The sequence below is a fragment of the Ammospiza caudacuta genome, chromosome 13 (assembly GCF_027887145.1).
Source record: "Ammospiza caudacuta isolate bAmmCau1 chromosome 13, bAmmCau1.pri, whole genome shotgun sequence".
NCBI lineage: Eukaryota > Metazoa > Chordata > Aves > Passeriformes > Passerellidae > Ammospiza > Ammospiza caudacuta.
Genome location: NC_080605.1, coordinates 15,255,845 through 15,271,064, shown reverse-complemented (window position 1 = coordinate 15,271,064; position 15,220 = coordinate 15,255,845). Strand labels below are relative to the sequence as shown.

The 15,220-nt window shown below is 56.9% G+C and overlaps 1 protein-coding gene across 7 annotated transcripts in view; it reads left to right on the top strand.

Annotated features, from left to right (window-relative positions):
- The window catches only part of RIPOR1 (RHO family interacting cell polarization regulator 1), a 31,515-nt gene extending 21,114 nt beyond the window's left edge, over positions 1 to 10,401 (top strand). For 5 of the 7 annotated variants that reach the window (XM_058813309.1, XM_058813305.1, XM_058813310.1 and 2 more), the window contains 20 exons: positions 688 to 837; positions 1,154 to 1,232; positions 1,541 to 1,564; positions 2,032 to 2,085; positions 2,167 to 2,319; positions 2,408 to 2,471; positions 2,554 to 2,597; positions 2,803 to 2,928; positions 3,212 to 3,360; positions 3,541 to 3,670; positions 4,766 to 5,605; positions 5,872 to 6,011; positions 6,321 to 6,495; positions 6,633 to 6,768; positions 6,947 to 7,108; positions 7,246 to 7,404; positions 7,749 to 7,945; positions 8,056 to 8,139; positions 8,336 to 8,426; positions 9,428 to 10,401. In XM_058813309.1, the coding sequence (XP_058669292.1) occupies positions 688 to 837; positions 1,154 to 1,232; positions 1,541 to 1,564; positions 2,032 to 2,085; positions 2,167 to 2,319; positions 2,408 to 2,471; positions 2,554 to 2,597; positions 2,803 to 2,928; positions 3,212 to 3,360; positions 3,541 to 3,670; positions 4,766 to 5,605; positions 5,872 to 6,011; positions 6,321 to 6,495; positions 6,633 to 6,768; positions 6,947 to 7,108; positions 7,246 to 7,404; positions 7,749 to 7,945; positions 8,056 to 8,139; positions 8,336 to 8,426; positions 9,428 to 9,525 (3,055 nt within the window). In that variant the 3' untranslated portion in view covers positions 9,526 to 10,401. Of the gene's footprint in view, positions 1 to 687; positions 838 to 1,153; positions 1,233 to 1,540; positions 1,565 to 2,031; positions 2,086 to 2,166; positions 2,320 to 2,407; positions 2,472 to 2,553; positions 2,598 to 2,802; positions 2,929 to 3,211; positions 3,361 to 3,540; positions 3,671 to 4,765; positions 5,606 to 5,871; positions 6,012 to 6,320; positions 6,496 to 6,632; positions 6,769 to 6,946; positions 7,109 to 7,245; positions 7,405 to 7,748; positions 7,946 to 8,055; positions 8,140 to 8,335; positions 8,427 to 8,645; positions 8,710 to 9,427 lie in introns of all 7 variants that reach the window. The other 2 variants (XM_058813307.1, XM_058813306.1) reach the window with 2 other exon arrangements.
- Positions 10,402 to 15,220: the final 4,819 nt, after the last annotated feature.

Below are 15,220 nucleotides of genomic sequence, written 5' to 3'. Positions count from 1 at the left end.
TTTCCCCATCCATGATTCGGAGAAGTCTTTTGGTCACTTCTGTGAAGAGCAGCACAGGATGGGAGGTACAGGCTGGGAAATGAGGAGCCCATGGGATGCTTGGGAAGGAGGAAGGGAAGAGCCGGTGTGAGTGAGGCGTTGCTGGGCTGGGGAGTGACTCCATTGCACAAGGCAGGAAGGGTGGTGTTCACTCCCAGCGCTGGGTCGGCGTCCGCGGGTCGGCTGGGGGAGGCAGCTCCATCCAGCAGGTTTGGTGACATCTGGAGAGGCACAGCATCAGTGAGCGTGTCCCTGCCCCATGTGGCTGTGCTGGGTGATGAGGTGACAGGGCTGCTGGTCCCCAGGATGCTCCCATGATGGATTGGGATCCTTGCTTTACCCTGGAAGCACAGGATGGCATATTTCACCCTCTATGCCCCTGGCAATCTGGATTCTGGGCTGGAGCCAAGCATGCCCCCTTTAGAGGGCAGCCAGGGCTGGAGATGTCCTCACAGACCCTCCAGGAATTTGATTCCAGGTGGTACCTGCCTTTGCCTTGTCTCCCTCCAGCTGGCACCAGGGACCTGGTGGACCTGGCCCAGTGGATCTGGCCTCTGTGCCAGAGATTGCCTTTTTCTAGGTGCCTGGCTGGCTGGAGCACCCAGAAGGACCCTGGTGCTGTGTTCTGATCCCAGCCTCTCTCCCCAGGAATCTCTCACCTTTCACCCCCACTGTCTCCCGCAAGACTGGCTCCAGGGTCAGTAGGATGTTCTCAATGTCCCACAAATCCCCACCACCCAAGGTGCCTCAGCCCAACCGCCTGGACGAGGTGTATGAAGCTCTCAAGAAGGGCCTGACGTAAGTGCTGGGTGGGTGGAGGCTGAGAGCTCCTGAGGGGCATGGGGACAGCTTGTGACATGGCTTGGGGTTGGCAACTCTCTGCTCCCACCAGGCAGGGACATGCCAGGTCTCTTGGGCATGTTGCCTTGGTGTCCCAGATTGTGTGGGGTTCCGCATCCCATGTAGAGGCATATATGGGTTTCCTCCCACACCTGTGTGCTGGAACAGGGAGTGGGGATGTGCTGCCATGTGTGCTGGGCTGGTGTGGGCTGTGGGGAGCAGGAGCCCTGGACACAGCATCCCAACCTGACCCCCATGGTGTGGTTGCCCCCAGAGCCTACCTGGAGGTGCACCAGCTGGAACTGGAGAAGCTCAGCACGCAGATCCGTGAGTCCAAGAGGAATTCACGCCTGGTGGGTACCACTTAGGGAGAGCCTTATGGGGAATGGTGCTTTGGGTAAACAGCTGGGCTTGTGGGCACAGCTGGGACAACTCGTGGTCCATCTGTGCATGGGGCAAAGCCCATATCTGTGGAGTTGTAGGGGCCAGCCCAGGCTCTGGTGTTGGGGCTCCCATCCCTCTGTCATGCACTCTCCAGCCCTGGCTGGGTGCTGCATGTCCCACTGCCATGCTATGGGTGGTGGGTACCATGTGCTGGGTCTTCTTTGGGTGGGCAGAGCTGGCTTTGTGCTACATCTTATCCCTGTCATCTTTCCTCCAGGGCTTTCTCTATGATCTGGATAAGGTAAGTAGGATCGGTGTCTCATTCCCCTTGAATTCCCCTTCCTTGTGCCTGGGATGTGCTACTGCCAGCCCCACTCTACTAGCACTGCCCTGCTGCCTTGTCCCCTGGCAAGGACAGGGTCTGGGGCTCTGCAGGCAGGGTGGCCCAGGTGGGCAGGGGATGAAGCAGAGATGATCTTGTAACCCCTTTCAGGCAAACAGAAGCTGTTGTTAGTGAGTGCAGGGCATGGGTTAGCTCACAGGCTGGGAAGAAAGCAGCCTGGAGCCTGGCTTGGCTCCTGGAGGACCTTCTGGTGCATGGGTCTGGAGAAGGCTGCAGCACATGGGTGCTTCCCACTGGCTGCCACCCTGCAGCTCCCAGGCAGGACCCCAGCTTCAGTACAGGGACTGCAGAGGCCACATTGTGACCTGTGGCTCCTCCGTGGAGGGGCTGCACTGCTGCTCACACCATCTCCTCTGCTTTTCCAGCAAGTGAAGTCAATCGAGCGCTTCCTGCGTCGCCTGGAGTTTCATGCCAGCAAGGTGAGAGCTGGGGCAGTGCTGGGGTGGCCGTGCTGTCTCCAGCCCTGTGCCTGTCACTGCAGCTCTGGCCTGTCCTTGCAGATAGATGAGCTGTATGAGGCTTACTGCATCCAGCGGCGGCTCCGTGATGGAGCCCACAACATGGTCAAGGCTTACAGCACCGGCTCGCCGGGCAGCCGGGAGGCACGCGAGAGCCTGGCCGAGGCCAGCAAGGGCTACAAGGAGTACACAGAGGTGAGGCAGCTGGCTGGCTGGGCTGGCAGGGTGCTGAGTCCATGGCTGGCTGCTCATAGGTCCTGTCCATCCGTTTGTCTGTTCCCAGAACATGTGTCTGTTGGAGAATGAGCTGGAGAGCCAGCTGGGCGAATTCCACATCCGGATGAAAGGTACCCTGTCCTGCTCCATCCCTGTCCTGCTGCCTGCCTGCCTGCCTGCTGCCTGCTGACGCCCCTCTGCCTTCTCTTGCAGGATTGGCAGGCTTTGCCCGGCTTTGTGCTGGTGACCAGTATGAGGTTGGTGGGACGATATGGGTTGGGTTCTGCTCTTCCTCTGCTCTCTTGTCCTTGGGGTGTCTGAGGGGTGTAGGTGGGTGCTGGCGTGGAGGGCGTGTTGCAGGGTGGTGATGGTGGATGGCATGAGTCCATGGCCATGCCTAGGGACATACAGAGAACACCCTGGGGTCATTTCTCCCCCATACCCATACCTCTGCATCCCCAGATCTTCATGAAGTATGGACGGCAGCGGTGGAAGCTGCGGGGGCGCATCGAGGTGAACAGCAAGCAGGTGTGGGACAGCGAGGAAATGGTTTTCTTGCCCCTCGTCACTGAGTTCCTCTCCATCAAGGTATAGTGCATAAAAGGACAGGGATGGGGTGGGACAGCTATCCCTCTGCATCAGAGTCATTTAGGTCAGAAAAGACCTCTGTGATCATCAAGTCCAACTGTTAACCTAGAACTGCCAACCCCATCATTAAACTGTGTCCCCAAGTGCCACATCCACATGTTTTTTGAACATTTTCAGGGATGATGATTCCACCAGTTCCCAGGGCTTACTTCCAGCACCTCACCTAAACATCACCCTCACTGGCCCATGGTTTCATTTCCTCCTTCCTCTCTTCCTTTTCCAGGTGACGGAGCTAAAGAGCCTGGCCAACCACGTTGTGGTGGGCAATGTGTCCTGTGAGACTAAGGACCTCTTTGCAGCTCTGCCCCAGGTAGTGGCTGTGGATATCAACGACCTGGGCACGCTCAAACTCAGCCTGGAGGTGACCTGGAAGTGAGTACCTCAGCAGGCACTGCTGGTGGTAGATGACAGTGCAGGGGATACGACCCACCCCAGTCTGTCTCCCATCCCAAAACCGGGCTGTAATTATAGAAAACCAGAGCCGGTCTGGAGGGGTTCCTGGTGTCTTGAGACATACCCCTCACCTCCCTGCTGTCCTCCTGTCCTCCCCAGCCCCTTCGACAAGGACGACCAGCCCTCAGCAGCCAGCTCTGTCAACAAGGCTTCCACAGTGAACAAGAGGTTCTCCACCTACAACCAGAGTCCGCCTGACACGCCGTCCCTGCGGGAACAGGCATTCTATGTAAGTGTGCACCAGGCAGGGCTGCTCAGGAGACATGGCCAGTGGAGGGGTCCACACAGGGATGTGCCTAGGCAACGTCTGAGAGGGTGGCACAGCTCAGGGATGGGTAGGCAGCTCCTTCCTCTCCAGCCATCCCACCAGGACTCCCCAGTACCGGCACCTGCTCCTCCCTCCCACGTTCACAGCTCCTCTTCTCTCTGCCCAAGAGCCCGGAACGGGCAGCTGACAAGCGTGGTTGGTCCTTGCTGGACATCTTTCGGGAGACACTCTTCGAGAAGCTGTCTCAGAGCTGCTCCTGCGGCGATGTCTCCTCGGCCGAGCTCGGGAGATGGCCGCAGCAGGGCCGCGTAAGTGCGGGGCTGGAGCAGGCCAGTAGCTTAGCCCAGCGCTGTGGCCATCCCGCTGTAGCTGTAGCCGGTCCTTGTCTCCTACTCACTGTCCCTCGCTGATGCCCAAAGGCCTGATTCTGCCAGGCTGGGTCTGGCTGGTCCTGCAGAGCCGGTCCCCGAGCTAGGGGAGCCTGGGTTCACCCCCGTGCAAGAGTTGGGCTCTAGTGAGTAGACAGCTTCTCCGTGTCCCCGTGCTGGTGGCATTGGTGTGGTACTGGTGATGGTGCTGGTGAAATGGTAATGGTGTAACAGTACTGCTGTGGTGCTGGTGTGATGCTGTCATGGTACTGGTGTGCCTAACGTGGAGTTGGCTTGGTATCGGTTCAGTGATGGTGAGCCACAAAATTGGTGGTGGCCAGTGCTGTCCCCAGCTGGTGCTGGAGCTGTTATTGTCCTTGCAGCCATGGTGGTTGGTGTCCTTGGCTCCATGTGTTGCATCCCATTGTGCTGAGGGAATCCCAGTACCCCAAGGCTCCAGGACATACAGAGCTGTTCATGGGGAGCTGGATTGCCTGCTGGCACTGGGTGGGATCCAGAGCTGGAAGCTGCCAGGTGTTTGCTGGCCATCCTGCTGTGTCAGCAGAGCCATGGCAGCCTCAGTGCCCTCCAGCTCAGATTGATCCTGCCCCTGCTTGACATGTGGACAGCTGGAGGACATGGGGCACCAGGAGCAGGGTCTCAGCTGACACCATTCTCCCCCCTCTAGAATATGCTGCGGCGCCAAGAGGAGCTGGAGAACGGCACAGCCTGGTCCATCTCCTCGGAGTCCTCAGATGACTCCTCCAGCCCCCAGCTGTCCAGCAGTGCCCGCCATGCCACACACAAGCCCATCGTGCAGCCTGAGGTGCAGGCCTCCGCCCCTGCCATTGAGATCTCCTTCTCCCAGCAACCAGAGGAGGCTGACGCCGTGCTTGGGGCCAGTGGCAGCAGTGTCCCCTCTGCCGGGAGCCAGCCGGAGGAGCCGAGCAGCCGTAAGAAGGACGCAGTGGCCAACGGGCATGTGCCCTACTCCCGGACTCTGAGCCACATCAGCGAGGCCAGTGTGGATGCCACAATGGAGGTCAAGACTGTGGAGAGCCCTTGGGAGCCTGCGCCCAGCACGGAGGACACAGGGATGGGCAAGCAAGATGCACACTCTCTGCCTGGTGCTGCGGTGGCAGCTGCTGTGGCAAGGCAGGACAGGGCCACTGAGGCCAAGCCTCGTGCCTCCGTGGCATGGGCCACCTCCTGCGAGGAGGAGGCTGGCAGTGCAGAGCCAGCGCAGAGCCAGGCGCCAGCACAGAGTGACTATGGCACCGGGGCCCCCACAGCACTGGCACAAGCCTCTGCAGAAGAGAGGCCCATCCCAACCCCACCACTGCCCACCAGCACCCCTGAGGTGCCACGGGGGAAGATGGTGGATTCAGGTCTGGAGGAGGCAATTGGCCTCCTCGGCTCAGCTCTGGATGACTATCGGGGACAGTTCCCAGAGCTGCAGCCCCTCGAACGGGAGCTCAAACGTCTGGAGGAGATGCTGCTGGTGAGGGGCTCTCAGGGGTGTCATGAGGTGAGGGTGACAGGGTCATCCTGGCTGGCAGTGCCTGGGAATGATGGGGACAGGGCCAGCCATGGTGGCAGTGCTCAGAGGCAATGGAGACAATACCATCCCTGCTGGCAGTGCCCAGGGGTGATAGGGATGGGGCCAACCCTGCTGGCAGTGCCCCTGGGTGATGGGGATGGGGCCATCTGTGATGGCATAACCTGGTAAAGCAGGTGGCAGGGCTGTCTTGGCTGGTGAGCCAGGATCCATCTCCACCATGCCTTCCTCCACAGCAGAAGCAAGGCGTCTTCCTCAGCCGGGCCTCCAGCATCAGCCTGACAGTGGAGCATGCACTGGAGAGCTTCAGCTTCCTCAACACCTCTGACATGGAGGACTCAGAAGGCTCTGAGGAGGAGCCTCTCCAAGATGAGAGGTGCACAGTGGGGCTCATAGCATGGGGCACAGGGCAGGAGATGGCACCTGGGGCAGTTGGAATGGGGGATGTTCAAGGGTGCCCAAGCATATTTATATCTGTTCATCACAGCTTAGGGAAGGTCTAGGTCAAGAACCAGCAGTACCTGGTCCTTCTGGTGGTATAATGTCACCCTGCAGCTCTCCATGAGGAGTGGGCTGGAGGCAGTCCTTGTGCCCCTGGCACTTGTCCTCTGCCCTGTGGGTGGGGAAGGGCCAGGTCCAGGTGTCATGTGCTGATCCACTGCCTTGATCTCTCCCTGGCTTGCAGGAGGGCTGGCAGACCCCTGCGCAGCACCAGAGCCCCCAGCGCTGGCGAGATGGGGGCAGATGACACCGGAATGTGCAGTGGTTCTGAGGCCAGCACTGACCCCATGAGCACTGGCAATGAGTTCCTGGATAAGGCACTGGTGCTTCACCTCAACAACTGCAACCGCCTGCTGCTGGTGAGGACCAGGGAGCAGGGGACACCCTGGGGTGGGCTGCATGTACCTCCTTGAAGGAGGTCTTGCTGCAGCCTGGAGGCTGTGATGTGGGCAGTGAGCTCTGTCCCTGAAGTCCTTGGTTTGGCTGTGCCTTGCAGAAGCTGGGCACCTTCGGTCCTCTGCGGTGCCAGGAGATGTATGCCCTGGACAGGCTGCTGCGGGAGTCCCAGGTGCTGGAGATCGTGTGCCAGCTGACGGAGGAGCGCGCAGGAGCAGCCACCTCGGCTGCTGATGGTAAACAAACACAGCTGAGGGGACCCCTCTGTGCCATCCTGGAGGCTGTGTGAAGCCTGTGTCCCCTCGTGGGCGTGGCTGGGCAGCAATGAACCATGCCAGACAGAGGGCAGGAGTCACGGCCTGCACCAGGAGGTGCCATGGCCTCAGGGAGGTCTGACAGTGCCTGTCCCCGCAGTGGTGCAGTTCTCGACGCGGAACGAGGGCGTGCTGCCCCTTTGGGACCTCTGTGTGGAAGTGCCCAACATCTACACCTGCCCTGTGGAGCGATTCCTGCAGGTGCTCAGTGCCCAGTATGCAGCTCCCATCAGTGAGCAGCACCCTGGTTTGGCTGATATTGGTGAGTGCGTGCCCAGGGATGTTTGGGGAGTTGCCAGCCTCACTTAGTGACCATGAGTGGGAAGATATGGGTGCCAGGAGCTGCACAGAGGAGTGACCATGGCTGCTGCACATTGTGATCCTGATTCTTTCCCACAGTGTGTGTGAAACTGGTGGAGGACATGCTGAACCGGCGGCTGCCCCGGCGGCCCGGCAGTGCCCAGAGTGAGCAGGTCACCATCTTCCAGTACTGGAGCCACTTTGAGTCACTCGGTGCCCTGGTGCTTGACACCTACATGATGGAGCTGGCAGAGGAAGGTGGGTGTCCTCTCACCCTCCTTAAGTCCTGGGATGCGGTGCCAGAGTATCACTGTAGTGATTGATCACCCTGCAGCAGTGCCATGACCATTCTGGGGCATCACCAAGAGGCTCAGCCATCCTTGGGGTGGGCAAGTCAGTCTGATTTAGAGTGCAGCCCAGTCCCATACTCCCTTTTGATATCCTTGCTGTAGGTCCCCCAGTGTCTTGGGAGCAATTCCATGCATTGGCACCTTGTGTGGGGCCCACTCTGCCCAGCATGGATCCGAGGTGCCCGGGGATGGGTGGCAGGGGTGTGGGGGCAGTGCTGTGTGAGTCCCCATACCCTGGATGGCTTCCTGCAGCACTGCTGGCACAGAACCTCAACTCAGACGACCAGGACGTGGTGCTGCGTGCCCTGAAGCGCATGCCCGAGGGCCGCCTGAAGAAGGAGGGACTGAAGGCGCTGAGCCTGCTCCTCGTGGAGGGCAACAGCAAGGTGGTGAGCGCCGTGTCAGCCCAGCTCCGCAGCCTGGCAGAAAACCCCCGCTTCCGCCAACGGGTACGTGCTGGGCCAGCCAAGCATGACGTGGGCTGGTGCCACAGCCCCCGGGGTGGGTGCTGCCCCTGCTCTGCTACAGATGGTGGCACTGACTCCCCCATCTCCCCCAGGCCCTCGTGTGTTTCCTGGAGCAGCTGGAGGATGAGGAGGTGCAGACACGTGTGGCAGGGTGTGCGGCGCTGGGCTGCTTGAAGGTGAGGGATGTGGGTAGGAGGCAGCAGGGCTGCATGTTCCAGGGGAAGAGGAAACACAGTGAGAAGGAAAAGAAAGAGGATGAGGGGCTTTTCTGCACCATGGGGCTGCAGCACCATCTGCTGCCTTCCCCAGCTGGCTCTGTTCCTGCTCCAGCCTTGACAGCCAAAACTCATTTCCTTGTCCCTTCTCCTGCAGGCCAAGGAGAGCATCGAGCAGTTGGTTTACCTGTGCCAAACCGACAAAGAGCCTGTGCGGGAGGCAGCCAAGCAGAGCCTGATGCTGTGTGGTGAGTGTTTTGCTGCTTCTCTGCTTGCTCCCCACCCACAGCATCCCAAGTGGCATCTCCTGGTGCCAGCAGTGCCCATGGGAGATGGGGCTCCATGGCTACCCCACGCACTCTGGTTCATTATGCCCCGAGCTCTGCCAGGCAAGAACAAGCTGGCAGCGAGGGCCAGGCATCCTGTAGCCACAGCACTAAGCCTGGTTATTATTTATAATTTGCTAGATGGCCCTGAGAGAACCATCTGAGTGTGTTTCTAGGCCTCCAGATCGTGGCAGCTGCTGCACAGGTTGGGACATGTGAGCTGTCCTCGTATCCCTTGTCCCTGCTCCGGCTGCTTTGCTCACGAATGTCTCTGTCTTAGAGCCTGTCAGCTGTGTCACGTTTTGGAGTCTGTGTGTCTTGGTTGTTGATAGTGCACATCCCACTGGCACCCCGACACATGTAGATGCCTTGTGTCCTATGTCCCAGCAGATTGTCCATGTCACCATCTCTTGCTGGGGATGGCCGCTGCGGGCAGATTTGCAGGCAGAGCTCAGAGTGAGCCTGTAGCATGGATGTGTGCATCCCTATGTGTGCCTGGGGGTTCTTGGGGAGCCCTTGTGACCCCCATGCCAGTGCATGCAGATGTGCACAGCTGTTGGAGCCACCGGAGCTGGCACAGCCCTGAGCACTGGTACCTAGGCCCCAAGTGAGGCTCTCCACATGCCAACAGTCCTGCAGCTGAAACACAGGTTAACCCTGTCCTGCGTGGGCAGCTGAGAACGGGATTTGCAACTTCTGAATCAGGAGCTCTGGGGACTTTTTGATCCAGATCCCAGCTGGGACCTGCCCAGGGGTGTGCTATAGAGAACAAGAGAGGTTTCCATGCTGTGGCCATAGCACGCAGGCTCAGCTCTACCAGGTATTAGGCATGTTTCCCTGGAAAGGCCAGGGTAGGTGGCCCGGGATTGGCAGGGGACAGAACTTCTGCGGTTTGTATCACTGACCGTGGCATGTACTTGCAGGGGAAGACGGTAAATCAGCTCACCGGCGACTGGAGGAGACCCTGGATAGCCTCCCGCGGATCTTTGCACCAGCCAGCATGGCCAGTACAGCTTTCTGAGACCCACGCACACCCGCCTGCCACCCCTGAGGGCAAAGGCACTGCTGGGCCACCCGGGCTTGCACGGACTGGGGACCCGGCAGCTCCGCTCCCGGCAGCACACCACAGTATTACCCCGCCTGCTGGCAGCTCGCCATGGCCGCACACTGCCTTACAGAGCACCGCTTCCCTGTCCCCGGCCACCGGCCCCACGGGTGTCACCTCCACACCACCGGGCAGGGGGCTCGCTGCACATCCCACCCTCTGATCGCTATTTAAAGTACCCAGGGAGTCCACCCTTCCTGTCCCCCTCGTCCGCTCCAGCTGCCAGGACTGGGGTGGTTGGAGGTACCGGATTGCTCTGCCTCCTCTTGCCTTCCTCTCGCTCGAGGGCACGCGCCCTGTCCCGGAAGGACCTGCACTTTGGAAACCTTGCTGTTTCTTTCCAGGAGCTGCCAGGGCCATGGGGACTGCTGCCCTCTGCCACCTGCAGTCCCCAGGACTTAAATAAAATGAAATATAAGATATTAATATATTCTGCTGGCGTTTCTTCTTTCCAGCTCCATGTGCTCCTGTCCCTCCCTGGCTCGTGGCTGTAGGGAGTGTAGTGAGATGTGGCCTCAGCCCAGAGCCTTTCCTGGCCTGTTGGAAAGTGCTGTGGAGGGCAGGGGCAGGAGGAGCGATAGAGGGATGGACAGACGGATGGACAGAAGCTGCCACCTTTTTTTTGTTTGTTTTGTTTTATTTTATTTTTTATTTACAGATTTTTGCAGAAAAACAAAGGCAAAAAATTCTTTTCTATATTGTCTCTATAAATCTATATATAATGTAATTACAGAGAATGACTAATTTTGATTTTAAAGCAGAAATAAAAACCTTTAAAGAGTGTTGGTGTCACTGTAAGGGTGTTTTTTTGGTCCCAGCGCCCTGGGACAAGGCAAGTTGGGTGTCAGCATAGCTGCCTGGAGGGTGACAGAGGATGTCATAGAAAATAATTGTGATTTCTGGCCCTGCAGAAATCAGCCAAATGTTGCCAAAATTTGGCTGCTCAGCATGGGATGCATCACCCAAGGTAATAGGAGGTGGCCACACAAGATGGGGCCACCAAAACCAAGGCTGCCCTGGAAATGGAAACTGCCCTTCCTGTGTTTGTGTGTGTGTGTGTGTGTGTGTGTGTGTGTGTGTGTGTGTGTGTAAATCCACATGTTCCCCATCTCCAGTCTCCAGCTGCTGTTGGTTATCTAGGCCCTGACTTCCAGTTTGCACCAGTAAGGACCCATGTCCAGCACTGGAGGCAGATTACAGCAGCTGTGGTGGCCAGGCCACGTTCCCAAATGTTCCCACACCGGATGGGTGTGACAGGGAATGCTAAACCACCCTGTGAGCTGCTCTGCCTAACTGGCTGTGCCTTGTCCCAGGATATCCGCTGTCCCCACCTTGCTGTGTGAGGGACACACCACTGGGCTGGGAGGGAGGCTGCTCTCTGTGTCCCCCCTTGCTGCTTGTCCCTCACCACATTCCCTGAGCCTGGAGGTTTTTGGAGGTTTTTGTGCCCCTCCTGTGCAGCTCCTCAGCACCAACAAGCTACTGGATTTTCAGAAGCTTGCTGGGAAGGAAGCACTGCTTCCTCTGGCTCTCCCAGGAACTCTGCCCTTTTGGTGGCTGTGACAGCATGGTGCAGCACCATGGTGGGGCCACCTCCCTGACACTCCCAACATGATTGGTTCTCACTGCTTTTATTAAATTTCCTGAGTTCAGTGGCCTTGGCAGCATGTGGCTGCCCCACCAAGGAAGAGGTGGCAGCAGGCTACAAAGTGCACGGCAGATTGCTGGGTCCTGTGCCACCTCCTGATTGGGCTGGGCGGAGAGGAGGGATCCTGGATATTTCTGCCTGCATCATGAAGCAGGGCTGCTGGGGCTTTTGCCCCTATATCCTGCATGGTGTCATTGTGGGGCTGGGGGCCCCCAGAACTGCTCCCCCTCTGTGTGTGATGTGTCTCTGTGCTTTCACTTGCAATTTTTTTAAGCTTGTATCATTTGCCTTCCTCTTCTCAACTCTGCACATCACCTTCTGCTGGTTTAAAGCCCTGAACACCCGCCATGATGTTCCACCTGGGCAAGAATAACTCCATGCACCAGTACCTGATGGGGGCCAACCTGCTGGGAAGCAGCTCTGCAGAGAAGGACCAGAGAGTCTCAGTGGACAAGAAGCTGTCCCTTAGCCAGCAGTGTGCCCTGGGAACCAAGAAGGCCACTGGTATCCTGGGATGCACTAGAAAGAGCATTGGCAGCAGGGCAAGATCCTGCCCCTCCATATCTGAGGCATATCTCGAATGCTGTGTCCAGTTCTGGGCTCCTCCATACAAGAGAAACATGGAGTTCTTGGAGCAGATCCAACAGAGGGATACAAAGATGATTAAGGAATTGGAACATCTCTCTTACAATGAAAGACTGAGGGAGCTGGAGCTGTTCAGCCTCGAGAAGTTACGACTGAGAGGGGACCTCATCAGTGTCTGTCAGTATCTGCAGGGAGGGTGCCAGAGGATGGATCAGGCTCTGCTTAGTGACGCCCAGCAACAGGACAAGAGGCAATGGGCAGAAACTAATGCACAGGAAGTTCCACATGAAAATGAGGAAGAAAAACTTCACTGTGTGGGTGACCACACAAAGGAACAGGTTGCCCAGAGAGGGTGTGGAGTCTCCCTCACTGGAGGTATTAAAAAACCATCTGGACACAATTCTGTCCAATGCCCTCTAGGATGACCCCTTGAGCAGGGAGGTTGGACCAGATGACCCATAGTGGTTCCTTCCAACGTTACTGTTATGTGATTCTTTATCCCCCAGCCAGGCATGGACAAGAACTCCCTTCTCAAGCATTCATTTTTCCAGCTCTCAGGACAGCTGCTCCAATCCCTTAATCATCTTAGTGGCCCGTATGGTCCTGGGAGGGGAGTAGTTCAGAGCAGCAAAGATGCCCCCAAAAGCAGCAGAGACGGGGACATCCCCGCAGCCCTGCCAGTCACCCATGCCAGAGCAGGGGCACTGCCATCACCAGCAGAGCAGGGGATTTACAGCTCCCAGGCCAAGCAAAGCCCATCCATCAGTGCTTCCCAGGGTTTATAAGTACATACCAAGAGGCTGCAGCCTTCACTTCCTCCTTCCTCACTGTAGCAGAGCTTTTTGGGGCTGGCTCAGGCAGAATGTAGCATGTTGTGGTGCATGTGGTCCCATCTGGGACACCCCCTCAGCATGACCACTTCTGGATGCAGTTTTATCTGCAGATGGGATTGCAGGGAGGGCTAACCAGGGACATTGCTGCATCACTCATCCCTTAGCCTCTTCCACCTGCTTTGGGGGCTGGATGAGCTCCAGAAGGGAAGCACAGTGCTTTTCCCAAAGCACTGCATCACACTGTCAGCTTGAGCAGCAAGAGATGAGGGATGTAGGTCCCAGCTGGCACATGCAACTGCAGACAAGAGCCTGAGAAGTAGAAAGTGTCCCAGCCCTCTCACACATTTGGTTTGGTTTGGTTTCTTTTCTCCTTACAATAACTGCTGAAAAAAACCAGCCCAGTGCTCCAGTGGCCAAAGCCATGAATTTAATTCATTCACCTACCTGGGTGTTCTTGCCCTGCCAAAACCTTGTCCCCTCCCTGCAGCACAATTCCACTTTCCAAGATAAGCTACACCTTGACTGAAGAAATCAGAGCAGGAAAGCAGACTTCTGTCAGGGTAGGCAGGGAGCTGCAGGCCAGGACAAAATGACTCTGCTCCTGGAATTGCAAGGAATAATCCCATTATTTATGTGGCTGTAAGAACATGTGGGAAAAAAACCTCAAACAGATTAACTCAAGAATCTATTGCCCAGCCCCTTGCTGTGAATGGGTTTCTGCTGGCACTGCCAAAGACCTCTGCCTTATGGACACCACCAGGTCACCTGGAATTGCAGGACTGCCATTTCCACAGCACTGAACCTCACACAAAAGGCCTTGATTTTTGGACCTCTCAGCTTCATGGGTCAACTCCCTGGGAGCCACTTTCACAGCACCCAGGGACAGACCCAGCAGTGCAGAGCACGTTTTGCGGCAGCATTTGTTATTTCAAAGGAGACAGTGTGCCAGCACCGCGTTTGTCAGCCAAATCTGTGTCAGCACTTAAAACATCCCCCTCCCGCACGGACGTGCTTGTGCTCAGCTGCTACTTGCTTTTCTTGCAGGAGCTGCAGCCCGTGGGAGGTGTCTGTGTCACAGTTACATTATCCATGTGCTCTGGCTCGGGGAAGATGTTCCTTTTCCCTGCTTACTGCTGGTTTTGCTTTTTTTTCCTTTTAATTGGAAGGGTGCATGCGGATTTTGGAGCACTCTGCAGGGTGGTTTTTTACCTGCCAGTCTTGGGAAAGTGTCCTGAGGAGCCCCTGAAGACCATCAGCACAATGTTCCCTCCTCTTGCACAGCATCCAGGCTGGTGCAGCTGCCTGGGTTTGACACTAAGAGCAGCCACCAGCCAGGATGACCCCAAGGAGACACTGCCACTTTGTGGCACTACAAGCTCCTGTCAGCCCTTGTGTTAGAAATCGCTTAAATCTTGATGCAAAGTCATTTTTGGAGGTTGCAGTTTATGACTCTTCAGTCTGAGCAATCTTAAAGTTGGACCTCCCACCTTTTCCCAGGCTTGTGGAAAATCATGTTTCCAAGGCACTCACTGGGGCACTTAGAGATGATTGGAACAGCTAAGCAGCCTGAGCTGAACCACAGCAAAGCAACAGCCTCCTCCTGAGCACTGACGTGTTCCTTGCAGGGCTGTCAGGCACATCTGTATGGGCTTGTTCTCCAAGGACCACTCCTGGGGCAACAGCTGGGGCCTTGTTTCACAGAGAGACCAAATGGTGCTCTAGGCAGCCTTCAAAACTTAATTTAATGCTCTCAAGCTCGACTACTGCCTTCCTCAGAGCTGACAGAGTGGTGACTCCTGAGGGATTGTGAAGGTGATGGAAGCTCAGAGCTAGAATGAGGAGGGTGAGCCCACCCAGGGCCTCAGCAAGGTGGTCGGGAGCTCCTTGGCCTCAGTTCTTTCCCTTGTGCTCATGGGCAAGGTGTCTCTGGGAAAGGCCTCGCTCAGGCAACTTTTCTAGAAGGAGCATCTGCCTCTGGGTGTCTCATTTGGACAGGCTCAGAGACCGATACTCAAGAGCAGTCACAGCTAGGAGCGAAGCTGGGGATTTGAATTCCCTGCAGATCAGCTCAAAAGCGCCTCCAAGTGAGGAAACCCAGGATCAGTAGGGCAGACCCCCCGCACCCGCTGGTGGATGGCCCGGGACGCTCTCGGCAGGAAAAGTCCATGAATTGGTGCTTGCCAGGACAAAAACCTTCTGCCTCCTTAGCAGCGACATTCCTACTAGGAAGATGCGACCGTTTGCCACGGAATGGCTCAAACAAAAGGCAGAGGAATCATTAGCAACCATTACACCCTGCCCTGCGTGAGTAGTTAAAGCAGGGTAAGAGGCAGTTTCACACACAGCCACTGCTCCTCTCCATTTTGATTCGTGCCTGAGCTAAATTTTGAGCTTAAAGCAGATTCATGGCTACAGACGAAAGATATGCCATTCTCCCAAAAATTGCAGCGTGAGAATTGATGGCTTGACAGCTTAGAATGTACATGATTTTTAAAAACTCACACCACAGAAATGTTCTGAGCAGATTCTTCGTGCTGTGCTAGCT